The sequence below is a fragment of the Benincasa hispida genome, chromosome 11 (genome assembly GCF_027475165.1).
Source record: "Benincasa hispida cultivar pf3 chromosome 11, pf3_genome.v1.1, whole genome shotgun sequence".
In the NCBI taxonomy this organism is placed as follows: Eukaryota; Viridiplantae; Streptophyta; class Magnoliopsida; order Cucurbitales; family Cucurbitaceae; genus Benincasa; species Benincasa hispida.
Window position 1 is genome coordinate 11,805,177 of NC_143488.1, and position 13,574 is coordinate 11,818,750.

At 36.9% G+C, this 13,574-nt stretch overlaps 1 protein-coding gene across 1 annotated transcript; it reads left to right on the plus strand.

The window, feature by feature from the left end:
• Positions 1–224: 224 nt before the first annotated feature.
• LOC120090128 (E3 ubiquitin-protein ligase At1g12760-like) lies at positions 225–11,909 on the plus strand. The gene is made up of 5 exons (XM_039047647.2): positions 225–1,133; positions 8,005–8,124; positions 8,223–8,355; positions 11,142–11,306; positions 11,436–11,909. Exons 1-5 carry the CDS (start codon positions 571–573, stop codon positions 11,607–11,609), a joined length of 1,155 nt encoding a protein of 384 aa, XP_038903575.2. The 5' UTR covers positions 225–570; the 3' UTR covers positions 11,610–11,909.
• The last annotated feature ends 1,665 nt before the right edge of the window (positions 11,910–13,574 follow it).

Here is a 13,574-nt window from a genome sequence, read left to right on the forward strand (position 1 = left end):
TTTAATCTCCCTTCCTTATTATAATGAGAGAAAAAAAGGAGCTCTTAGTCTCGTACGTACAAAGCAAAATAAAATGAAGAATTTCACGTGTGGCGTTACGCTTACACACGACACATCCATTATGTATCTAAAAAAATAAAATAAAAATAAAAGTATAAAACCATGATAACGACATGTCGTATAATAAATGATCCAGTCCACCCACTAGCGATTTTCACTTTCTCAAACAGACCAAAAACGACACGTGGTTTCGATCCAATCGGCCATGTTCCACAGGTGAAGAGAAAGACAAAATAATTTACAAAGAAACCGCGATCACGGGAAAACCATAACAGGACGACGAAAAACGGTATCCCCAACCCACAAATCCCGTTTCGCACCACGACGAAATTTCTAATCTCCAATTCTTCCCCCAATTTTAGCCGGAGCTTCAAGGATCCTTCAGCTACCCTTCGTTGTAGATTCATTTTCCCGTTCGAATTTGGTTGTTTTCTTGTTCGGGATGATGCAGGGATGATGCAAGTCAATTCAAGTACTTAGGGTTTGATTCATTGTTTTTAGGAATTTCAAATGGCATCTTCAAGGTCCCCAAATGGATCTTCCGATGATATTCTCGATAATACGTCCCCTTTGATGGGGAATTCGAACCGGTCGCTGGACGATACGCATTCGGGTCGGAGATTTGTGCAGAGGCAAAGTTTGCGTCAGGCGGCGAGGTTTCTCAGGCAGGCTAGTAGTCGGAGGACGATGCGTGAGCCATCTATGTTGGTTCGAGAGACGGCTGCGGAGCAATTGGAGGAGAGACAGAGTGATTGGGCGTATTCGAAGCCGGTTGTGATTCTTGACATCGTTTGGAATTTCGCTTTTGTTGTTGTTGCTGCTACCGTTTTGGTTCTCAGCCGCGACGAGTCTCCTTCGATGCCTTTGAGACTGTGGATCGTGGGGTATGCGTTTCAATGCATTCTCCATATGGTGTGTGTGTGTGTTGAGTATCGTCGCCGCCAGCAGCTACGATATTCGACCTTCAATTCAATGGATGAGGGAAATTCTGCACGCGGGATTTCGGGTTTGGGGTCGAGAGCAAACTCGAGTCATTATGTATCGCTGGCTCAATTGGATGATAACGATAGCAGGTTGGGTTATCTATACGTTCTTACATTATGATTTATATATGATGTCATCTCTTCCAGGAAGTCTGTTTTATGATGCTTGGCATGCAGGTTTCGTAATTGTTCTGTTAGGAATTATAAGGAACCAAAGGAGAGATTGTTTGTTTGATAGAGATGATATGTTTGGTTATATGCAGCATGTTCAAGGACGTAGATACTGAATTTGATTTTCACTGAGAAGTGCTAGATTATTAGGATGATTACATCAGCTGACCTTGTGCTTAGCTCAGTTGTATTATCATAGTGTGGTTTATTGCCTTCTGGTTCAGCTGCACAGTTGCTTAGAAAATCGAAATATTAGGTTAACTTTAGTACTTTACTATCTTGGACTTCAATATATGTCATCATTCTTATCTCCAGGCACCATTCCTATTTTCATCAAAACCATCCGTGGTATCAAAGCCTCATAAAGGCTGAAGTCATAGCCTCCTTGTTGTCGAAAGTCTCTCTGAATGGAATTAATATGTTCAGTGTGAAGACAACTCGTTAAAGCTATCATTGTTTGTTGGTTGTTTAGTCTATCATTATTGCCAGATGGTTAGTCCTTGTTGAGGTTTCATGTTTCTCTTTGAACTTTGATTTCAAAGACTTTTTGTAATTACTCGATAGATAACATTTTACTTTAACTTAGTCGGAACCCCTATCTTTAGTGGAATTTTTGGTGGGTTTGGTTTTTTTTATTGGTCCTTGAATAAACGCAGTTGTTTCTATAATAAAAAAAAATCATTGAAGTGTTAAGGACTGGTTTTTAATCAAGTAGTTCATTGTTAGTATATTTGTACTCCAGTGTATCATATTGTATGAAAGAGGTGTGAGCGGGAATTTTTCCTCGGCCTATATTTGTGACTGCACTTACACAATTTAATAAAGAGAAAGTGCCGAAAGGCTTTTCCTTCGTTTGTCTGGTTTCTTTGTTTTTGTTTTGACTGAGCTCAACACAATCAAGGAAATATTCCATATCCAATTGCATTAATGAACTCTACTCTTCTTCCAATCCAAGCTAGCTTACACATATATTACCATCCCAAAAGTTGATGCTCATCCTTTTAATTGTTGAACTGAAAGACAATAACTACTCAGAACCTTCCACCTACGATAAAGCTTAACAATGGATTTACATTGCAAAATTTGTTGGGTTATCATTCTTGCAGATGATTTGGGGTGGGTAGATTGATGTAACAAGACCTTATCATCCTCAGTTTCTTGATGATTTTTGTGATTAAGTGAATAAAAAGATGTATGATGTGGCAGAAGAATATTGACTTGTTATGAGCTAGCTTTATGCATCTCTTAGATAGCATGATGGCTAGGATAGTAAAATATAATGCTGCTTGCTCAATTTGGTCCCTAGCTAGCATATCTGAGGAAATACATGCCAAACAAAACTCAGCTAACTATTGACATCAAATAAGTGACTTCAAGATGTTCATGAAATGTTACCTCAAAACTGAAAAGTTGGTCTAAAAGATGCTACAACTTCAAGGCAGGCGTTCGCTATATAGAATCACAATATTTTGATAGAAACAACTACTTTCATTAAGAAAGAATGAAAGAACACAAGGGTATACAAAAAATCAAGCCCACAAAACATAAAGTTTGAAGAGATTTGGTGTCAAGTTTTCTAGCTATAAGGGGATCTTGGTTGCTTTCAGAATTTGTAGATTGATCTCAGGTTTTGGTGTGTTGAAGACGGGACTCATTCATCCTTCTGCTGTATTGGTTTCCACCACTAAGCGTTTTGGTTTATTTATTCCTGCTCGAGTTTGTTGCTGTTTTGTTTTGTTTTCTGTTTTGCATTTTGCATTTTGTATATTATATATTCTTTTGTTGTTTATGAAGGTCACAAGCAGATAGGTTTTTGTGTTGTTTAAGTGCGGGCATATTGTTTTTGTGATATATTGGGGTGTAAAATTGCCGAGCTGCCAATTACGTATTTGGGTTTGCCTCAATCTAGATTGTATTTCTTTTATTTTTCTCAATGAAATTGACTTCTTCATAAGAGAAAAAAAAAATCACATTAGCTTTAACAACAGCAGTACAGGGGAGCTTGCTCACATGCTTTTCTTTTATAAGAAACAGAAGGATGTATATTATAAACAAAAAAGGGTGAAATATTCTTATGGCCAAGGTTTAGGAAACCGTTCCCAAAAAGGACGATGCAATGAGAGCCTTCCAATTACGTGCAACATGTGGAGACTATAATTAGAAAGAATTTATTGTGATTCATACACCAAGAAAGAGTATGCTGTACAAACTAGGGAAATCCACAGGTCGAAAGGGCCCTTTTGTAAATAACTAGTTGAAAAGGATAGGAGTTAGTTAATTGCTAATTGTTAGTTGTTATGATAGTTAGTTAAACCTTTTGTAACTAATTTCCTCTATAAATAAGATTCTTCTCTCCCATTTTGAAAGAACCATTTCATTAAAAAATTAGTCTTTTGGTATTGTACCAAATTTTGGTATCAGAGCACTCCAAGAATCCAGGCTGATGGTGGGAAGAAGGGCTGCCCACCCCAGAGGAGGAGATGTTCAAGCGCAAGACCAAGAGGTGGAAGAAACCCCCACCCTCTCTCCAAGAACTACAACGATACGCTTGCTATCTGTTGAAGATTCTGTGGAGGGCATTCATGGATCATTGAACCACCTTCAAGAAACGGTGGCGACGCTTGTAAGAAGGTTGGATGTATTGACAACACCACCCCAACATGATGAAAATGCCTTGACATTCAATCAAGTTTGGGGAAGAAGAGGTAGACGTGGTGTTGGACAGCCAAGAAATTTTAAATTTCAGCGAGAAATTCATCAAAAAAGGGCTCCAAGATTGCATAGGCAGTTCCAAGAAGATTCAAGAAGATGTTTGAATAGGCAAGAAAGGAAACAAGAATTCCAAGATTGGGATTCTTTGACTGAGTATGATCAAGAAGAAGACTTTTATGCCCCAAGAAGAGGATGAGATAGAAGATATGAAGCTATGGAATCGGTTTGGTTTGATGGCCAAACCGAACCGGTTCAATTCGGTTTCAAGACTCATTTTTTTTTTTAAAAAAAAAATTTAATTTTAAATTTTAAATAACCGAAATGAAGAACTCTGGTTCACGAAAGAAGAAGTGAATGGCGTCCATCAGGTGTGAGCGGCGGTCTAGTCGACGAAGAAGAACAACGACGGCGGCAAGAAAAGAAACCCTAGTTGGTACAGATCTGTGAGGGTGGAGGGGCGCTCGCTTTTGGTTCGTGAGGGTGGAGACTGGAGGGGCGCTCGCTTAAATTAGGTTATTTATTTATTATTATTATATATATATTAATAATTATATATATATTTATATATAAACGGTTCGGTTCGGTTTAGAAATCGGTTTTCAAGCTTTGAACCAAACTGAACCGTTTAAATTTGGTTTCAACAGTCCAACGAACCACATCGAACCGAAAAATTCGGTTTTGCTTATAAATTGGTTCGGGTCGGTTTTGCAATTCGGTTCGGTTTGAGCAGTTTTTTTGTCCACCCCTTGCTAGAAGTTATCAATACAACTACAAAATGAAGATTGACTTACCATTCTACAATGGTAAGCGTGACATTGAATCATTTCTTGATTGGATAAAAAAACACCGAGAAATTTTTCGGTTACATGGGCATGCAGGATCACAAGAAGGTACGTTTGGTAGCATTTAAGTTGAAAGGGGGAGCTTCCGTTTGGTGGGACCAATTGGAGGTCAATCAACAAAGATAAGGTAAAAAACCTATTTGAACGTGGGAAAAAGTGAAGAGGTTGATGAAAGAAAGGTTCCTTCCTCCCAACTATGAGCAAACATTGTATAATCAATATCAAAACTGCTGGCAAGATCCTCGAACAGTAGAACAGTAGCTGATTTTGTGGAAGAATTCCACCGGTTGGGAGCAAGAACTAATTTGGCCAAAAACGAGTAAAACAATTGCATGGTTCATTGGCGGGCTAAGAATAGACATCAAAGAGAAGGTAAAGCTTCAACAATTTCATTGGTTAGTTGATGCAATTTCTTGTGCTGAAACAGGGGAAGAGTTAAATGAAATTCGCTCCAAGAAAATTTCAAGAAAGGTTTCTAGGAATGCTTCCCTTATTAGAAAAGCTAGCACTTCGAATTACGCTTCTACTAATCACTCTTCCCCACCAACAGCAACGGAGGAAAAGGAAAAGGAAAAGTAAGAAGAGGTTGGTGATAAGGAAACAAAGGATGTTTACAAGAAGAAAGTTCAAAATCCTTGTAACTGGCCTACATTGGGCAAGTGTTTTAGGTGTGGCCAAGTAGGTCACTTGTCTAATGAGTGTCCCCAACAAAAAACAGTAGTATATGTGGATGAGGAAGAGGATTCCTTGGCTGAATGCAGTGAAGATAATGAGGAAGAAGCCAATTATATTGAGATGGATAAAGGTGACAAGGTGTCTTGTGTTCTTCAAACGGTGTCGGTTGCTTTCAAAGGAGATTTTGATCTTCAAATACATTGCAAGATGTTTGTTAAGAGAGAGAGAGACTGATGTATTGGGCCTTGTTGTTGCTAAAAGACAAAAAATACAAAAAACAGTGAAGACATTGAACACCATATTGACTTGGTTCTGGGTGCAACAATCCCTCATCATCCTCACTATAGAATAAGTCCGAAGGAATATGAGATCTTCCACCAACATATTGAAGAATTGTTAAAAAATGGGCATATTCAACCAAACCTTAGCCCATATGCAGTGCTAGACCTACTCATGCCTAAAAAAGTTGGTACTTGGAGGATGTACGTTGATAGTAGAGCTATCAACTATATTATTATGAAGTATAGCTTCCCAATCCTTAGAATAGGTGATTTACTTGATCAATTTGGAAGAGCCTTGATTTTTTCGAGAGTGGACTCGAAGAGTGAATACCACCATATTCGAATAAGACCAAGGGATGAGTGGACTGCACCATATTCGAATAAGACCAAGGGATGAGTGGAAGACTGCATTTAAGCCCTACTTCTCATTCGTAGACCGACGGCCAGACCAAATTACCGATTGAGTTGCTTTGTGACCTACATATTAATCCAGTCTTCAATATTGCTGATTTGAAGCTTTATTATGCTCTGGATGACTTTCATTTAGCTTCTTAGCTCACTCGAGGACAAGTTTGATTTTGGGAGGGGTGGATTGGTGTAAGGCCGAAAGGGCCCTTTTGTAAATAACTAGTTAAAAAGTATAGGAGTTAGTTAATTGCTAATTGTTAGCTAATTATTAGTTGTTGTAGTTAATTGCTAATGGTTAGCTAATTATTAGTTGTTATAGTTAATTGCCAATTGTTAGCTAATTATTAGTTGTTATGATAGTTAGTTAAACATCTTGTAACTAATTTCCTCTGTAAATAAGATTCTTCCCTCTCTCATTTTGAGAGAAAATCATTTCATTCAAAAATTAGTCTTTCGGTATTGCACGTGCACCACATTTAATTTCCCACCCTTCTGAAAGTCCTTGAATAATTTCAGGAGGATTCACTTTTTTATTCACTTATGAAAGCCCAAGGATCCGTCCAAGCAGATTTGCCTCCTGACCTAACTTAAAAATTCAAGAATGTGCGTCTGTTTCTATCCAAATCAACCCTTGGTTTTCCCTCCACAACTCCTTTAGTTTTTTTCTTCATCCAGACCATGGGCTCCACACCATAAATTGCTCCAGTAACTCTTTTCAAAAGACTATTTCCTTCCATATAATCTCCAAAGCCACTTAGTAAGAAGGGACATATTTCTTTATTTTAGAGAGTCAACACTTAATCCCCCATTTTGGGTTGGGAGAGAGGACCAACACCATCTATCCATTCCATGGGGGAGTTGTTTCCGCTGATCCAAGTGAAATCTCTCATTTTCTCTTTCAGCTTTTCTATTACTTTTTTAGGGACTTTCAGCAAAGAGAAGAAATATAATAATGATACTATCGGGAATAGCTTGAGCAAGAAAAAATCTACCACCTTTTGAGAGAGTCAACCCTCCCAAACGGTCAAGTATAGCTCTGATCTTATCCATCAAGGATCCAGAAAAAAAATGGATTTCTTATTTCTACCCGGGCAATACCCAAATGATAAAAAGAGAAGTTTTTCACTTTACAGCAATTGAGTTTGCCAAAGAAGGCAGCTCCACTCTACTGAAAATGATCCTAACGAGGGCTGTTTTAGAGATATCTAGAGACAAGCTTGCTTCCAAGAAGCAAGCTGAGAGTATCCCACCTAATCTGAAGCTGGCCAGCATTTGAGCAAAAATGAGAACATCATTGTGTATTGTAGGTGAGAGATCCCGACGGTATCCCATCCACCCTAAAGCCCCTCAGGATATTCCTTTCACAGCAGAAGTAAATTGCATTGCTGAAGAAATCCCCAATAATAGTGAAAAGGAAAGGGGATAGGGTATTTTCAGGAGCTTGCCCACTTGCGTTCAATTCATCAGTTTGGCATGTATGGAGGAGGTAGCTAGAGATTTAGAAAGAAAATACATATTTCCTTTAGGATGGAAATAAAGGAAGCAAATGAAGTCATCCTGTTAATCAAGAGATAAATTTTACTGCTTGAGAAATTGACTTTGGAAAGCACAGGGATCGATATGGGATGAGTCTGAAATTACAAAAACCAAAATGGTATTGTAATATAGTTTTTTATTTGATTTCTTCACCTATTGAACTTTACGTTTTACTTGCAAAACAAAGAACTTGATTTAAATGCTGAATTGAAGTTCTAAGTTGTGCAAAATTGTGAATGGTAGCTCTTCCCTTGATGTAGATGTGGTACTATATTCTTCCTGAAAATAATACATTCTTTTTATTTACTATATTCATTTCTTCCCCTATTATGCCAGTGTACCAAAGCACCTTGAATCTGCAAATACAATGTTCTCCTTCATCTGGTGGATTATTGGATTCTATTGGGTATCTGCAGGAGGGCAATCTTTAGCACATGTCTCTCCTCTGCTTTACTGGTTTGTGATTACCCCTTTATTGTATTGGATTTTAAAGTTGATGGATTATGTTACTGTCTTCAAGATTCTAACTTTTAGTAATGTGGTTTGAACTGCAGGTTATGTATCATTTTCTTGGGTTTTGATGTGTTCTTTGTGGTTTTCTGTGTTGCTTTGGCATGTATCATTGGAATTGCTGTTTGCTGCTGTCTTCCCTGTATCATTGCACTTTTATATGCCGTAGCAGACCAGGTAATCGTGTGGTATTCCTGAATCTTTTTATGCTTTCATTGAAGGGCAAATATTATTGTCTGTAATTATCTTGCCTCCTTTTTTTTTGTGACATTTCCACACAATAAGATCCTGTATAAAATTCTTCTACTTTGTCCATAGTAAAACCATTGAAGTAACCATACGAAAGGGAGAGAGACGAGATTTATCTCCTTTTCATTATGTGAATTTTTCATGTATTGGGTCAATAGTCCCGCATTAGAAATGTGTATAAAAAAGCACGTGAGAAAGAGGGTGGGCTGATGTCCTTAGTTAAGGAGGGACCCACAGTTTTGTTACTAGATTTTGGGGCTGCCGACACTGATCAAGGGGTGTAAGTCAGCGTAATTTTTTCAATGTCCTTTTGCTGCTAATTTTTTGGTGTACTTGAGAGAGGCGGAAAGCTCTAGAATTCTTCTCAACCAGCTCTCATCAAAGATTCTGTTATGAAGTTCTGCTTTGTCTTAGCTTGAAATCCTTCTTGTTTCTCCTAGTTTGTCTTGAGGTTATTCAAGCTTCCTTACAGAATTTAGGAAGCAAGGGGTGGGGTCCTTTGTACTCGGTTATTACAAAAGGGGAAAAAGAGGAAAAAGGAAAATGAAAAAAAGAAAGCGAGATTATTGAAGGCTTTTTAGTAGGTAAAGAGCAAGTTCAAGTCTCCATACTCCAATTCGTAGATGATACCTTACTGTTTTGCAAATATGACAGCACTATGCTGTTAAAACTTAAACATGCAGTGGAGCTTTTTGAATGGTGTTCAGGGCAGAAGGTAAATCGGGATAAATCAGCCCTCTATGGCATTAATGTGGACGACAGCGATCTCTATAATACAGCAGCTTCTTTGAATGTTTCGGCTGACCACCTTCCTTTTTATTATCTAGGGTTGCCTCTAGAGGTTACCCGAAAAGAGCCTCCTTTTGGCAGCCGGTCCTAGACAAAGTACAAGGTAAACTTGACAAATGGAGGAGATTTAATCTATCTAGGGGTGGAAGAGCCACTCTATGCACCTCAATCCTCTCAAACCTTCCAATTCATTACTTGGCCATCTTCCTTATGCCCGAAGGAGTAGTATCTAAAATGGAAAGGATAATACGAAGCTTCTTTTGGGAAGGCAACAAGGGCAACAAGCAAAATCACTTGGTTAAATGGGAATTGGTTCAAAAACCTATAGCAGATGGTGGTCTAGGCCTTGGGGGTTTCAAATCTATGAATATTGCACTCCTTACTAAATGGGGATGGAGATTTTTCAATGAGAAAAACTCTCTTTGGGACAAAGTTGTTAGAAGTATTCATGGTAAGGATGCTTTTGATTGGCACACGGCAGGAAAAGGTGGTAAGAGCTGGATTAGCATCTTAAAGACATGACTTAAGGTAGAATCCTTGGCCACTTTCAAACTTGGTAATGGCAGCCGAATTGCTTTCTTGTTAGACACTTGGGAAGGATCTTCCCCCTTCAGCATCCTTTATCCAAGCTTATTCAGAATTTCCATGCTCCCCAATGGCTCAGTTGCCGATCATTGGGACAATAGCATCGAAGGTCGCTCAAAGATGAAGAAGTGTTGGCCTTCCAAGACTTGTTGAGGAAAATTGTAAGTAGAAGCCCTTCTCTCTCTTTTGATAAAAGAGTGTGGTCCATCTCAACCACTGGCCAATACACCGTTAAATCCCTTAAAGTTCCCCTAACACCATCCTCCCCTTTGGAAAAGCCCCTCTTCTCGGCTATTTGGAAAACAAAGAGTCCAAGAAGTGTCAACATCCTCATTTAGATTATGCTTTTCAGTCAGCTGAATGTAGCCGAAGTTCTTTAGAGAAAGCAACCAGCATCCTCCCTTTCTCCCACAATTTGCCCATTCTGTCTACAATATAGTGAGGACTCCCTTCACCTCTTCTTTACACGCCCCTATTCAGATTGGTGTTGGAAGAAACTGCTGTGTTTCTTCAACTTATCATGGATCTTGTGCAATGATTTCAAAAGTAATGTGTTTCAACTCTTTGCCGGCCCCATTCTCCACAATTCCATCCGTCTGTTATGGTGTAATGCAGTAAAAGCCTTATTGACAGACCTTGGTTTGAAAGAAATCAAAGGATTTTCCATAACAAAGCTACTAGATGCCAAGACCGCTTTGAAGCCGCCTGCTGTCAGGCCTCCTCCTGGTGCATCCTCTCTGCTCCCTTCCTTGCCTATAGTCTTTCAGATTTCAACCCCAACTGGGGGGCCTTTATTTCCACCCCCCCTTCGGATAGCATTAAACACTACCGGATTTCAGCACTACTCATTGAACTTTTTATTTACTTCCATAAGTTTTAGACCACTGTTTTGGCTTTATTATTAAATTTTCATATTCGATTGTTCTTTGGTTATTGTCCTCTCATTTTGTAATCTTGTTGATGTCTCTCCCATTTATGGGTTTGAATTGGAAATGATGTGGATATTAAGGGAGTGTCAACCTAGTTGAGACGTCCAGGTGCATCTCCTGATCCTTTTAGAAGCACTTGTATTTTCACTTTGCTTATTGTATAACTCTCTTGTACTTTGAACTTTAGCTCCTCTCTATTTATTAATATAATGAATTGTTTCCTTTTTTAAAAAAAATAAAAAGAAAGTGAGAAAGAGATAGAACCTTTTGTTTCTCTTAGAGGGTTTAGGACATGGGTTAGGTAGCAAAACCTTTCTCCCTAAACAAAACCATCTAAGATGGATAGTATGTTTAGTTTGTTTACGAGGCCAACCTTACTGCCTTTTGATGCATATAATTATATACATGCAGGAAGGAGCAACCAAAGAAGATGTCGAGCAGTTGTCAAAATTTAAATTCAGAAAGGTTGACGAGGCCGAGAAACTCTCCACTGATGTACAGGAACCTCTTGGTGGGATAATGACCGAGTGTGGTACGGATTCACCCATTGAACGCGCCCTTTCGCAGGAGGATGCGGTATGTATGCCATACCATGATCATCATATACCAAACCTGCAACTTTGTAGGATCTTATTTTGTTACAAACTAAAATTGGCTTGTTCTGTTCTCAAGTTGATGACATTTCATGGAAATCTTGTCTTTCAGGAGTGTTGCATCTGCCTTTCTGCATACGAGGATGGTGTCGAGCTACGAGAGCTCCCGTGTGGTCACCACTTCCACTGTGCCTGTGTCGATAAATGGCTGTATATTAATGCCACCTGTCCTCTCTGCAAGTACAATATCCTGAAAAATAGCAATCTCGCTCAAGAGGAAGTTTAAATTTAAATATACTTTTCGATCTACATGTATGAATGTTTATACAGGTGAGTTGTGTGTAGTTGTGAAAGAGATCAATCAGCAAACTCAGTATAGGGCCCTTTCTTTTGCTGCAGTTGCTATTGTTGTTGTAGTGGTTATTATTCTTTGTTGTAGTTCTTGCTCTGTTCAGGTTGGTCGTGTAAATGGCGATTCGAAGGTTCTTTGTAATGATCCCAAGGCATTCCCTTCTCCCTAGTCCTCAACTTCTGTAATCTCATTACTCAATAAATTTAAGTTACAAATCTTTTGTTTCTCTTCTAATTTTGTTGCTGCCTTTGAGAATTCGTGTTTTGCTTGTATGATTAATAGTTCGAGGACTGATGTGATGCACGTAGTTAAAAATCTTTAGAAGTAAGTTCTTAAATGAATTTACTCTTATTTAAATTTAAATAGTAAATATTTTACAAAGTAATAAAAGAGATAATAGGTAAAATTATAAATATATGTTTTATTTGGTTAATTTATAATGAATTTGAAATGTGTTAGATGTGTTGGAATTATTTAAAATTTTTATGTTAAAAAGATAAAAAATAGATCTAAATACGAGTAGATAATAAAATTTAGATTCAAATCTTGAAATTTATGAGTAATAGACTACATCGTTAGTATTAAATGTGCTACATATTGTAATTGCTATAGTTTTTAATGGTCAATATTGAACATAAAATTTAAAAATATTAAAAGAGATAAAATGAAGTAAAATATTTTTATTTATAATTTTAAACTAAACGTTCTTGAAAAAAATTAAATAAGACATTAAGCACATTTTTTGAATGATAAAAGGCAAGGTTGCAAGAAAAAGAGAACACAAAATGTTGTTATGGATTTGTATTTGATGTTAAAAAAAAAAAAAAAAAGACAAAAAAGACAAAAAAAAAACCCTACTTACGAGGGGGGTGATTTTGAGGGTAAATTAGGAATTATAAAAAATGTAAGGACAAATAGAAAACTTAAAAATTCTTTTCTCATGACAGACTAATTTGATATTACGCGTGTTATATAAATTTTAAAAAGAAAATTTAATTATAAAATTTCAACACTACAACTTTAATTTATGAATAATAAAATCTTATTTTTTAAATAAGTCATGAAAAAATATTTATGAAAATTTTAGAAGTTGGATGAGGAAAAATAATAGTTATTTTAGTGGAGTATAGAATGTATTATAAAAGAATATATAAATTAAAAATTATTTATGAAAATTTTAGAAGTTGGATGAGGAAAAATAATAGTTATTTTAGTGGAGTATAAAATGTATTATAAAAGAATATATAAATTAAACGTGTATAAAAGAATATATAAACTAAAATATTTGCACTATTTTTTTTTAAAAAAATTGTAATAATTATCGTCTTAGTAAAAAAAAATTGTTCTATTTTAATCGAGTTAATTTGATTATCTCCCTAATTTCAAACTTCAATATAAACAAAAATATTATTATTACTATTATTTTTTAAATTCGTGGTCACAAAATTGTATTTGATATGTAACGACCGGATCCTTACATATTATGGTCCGATCGCTACGACATGCATACTTAAACTTTTCTATCATGAGATGAGTTTTGACAAAAATCTCAAAAGAACATATCTAAGATTTTATTAATTAGGTAGAAAACTATATAAAAAGTTTATTTTACAATACACCAGGTCCATAAAAGTAGTGATACAAAAATGCATATGCCTATAGTAGTGAGTTTGATGGTTGACCATTTGAGCAACGTCCAGTTCTGCCACCTACGCTGTGTCCTATAAATTCTGTAAAAATAGGATGAGTATATAATATAGCCCGTAAGTAGTTCTCACATAGGGTAGTGACCAAATGCACAATCACATGCAACATGTCCTGAAAACATATTATTGGGACCGAAAACATATGATAACATGTGGTGTTCGTTATGCTTCTAATGTAAATTTCTCCGCCCTG

Bases quoted from the DNA above. Each gene is read 5' to 3' on its own strand.
- LOC120090128 (XM_039047647.2), top strand. From the start codon at position 571: ATGGCATCTTCAAGGTCCCCAAATGGATCTTCCGATGATATTCTCGAT. The intron at 1,134-8,004 runs GTTGGGTTATCT...CTATTATGCCAG, and splicing joins TTGGATGATAACGATAGCAG to TGTACCAAAGCACCTTGAAT. The intron at 11,307-11,435 runs GTATGTATGCCA...CTTGTCTTTCAG, and splicing joins CCCTTTCGCAGGAGGATGCG to GAGTGTTGCATCTGCCTTTC.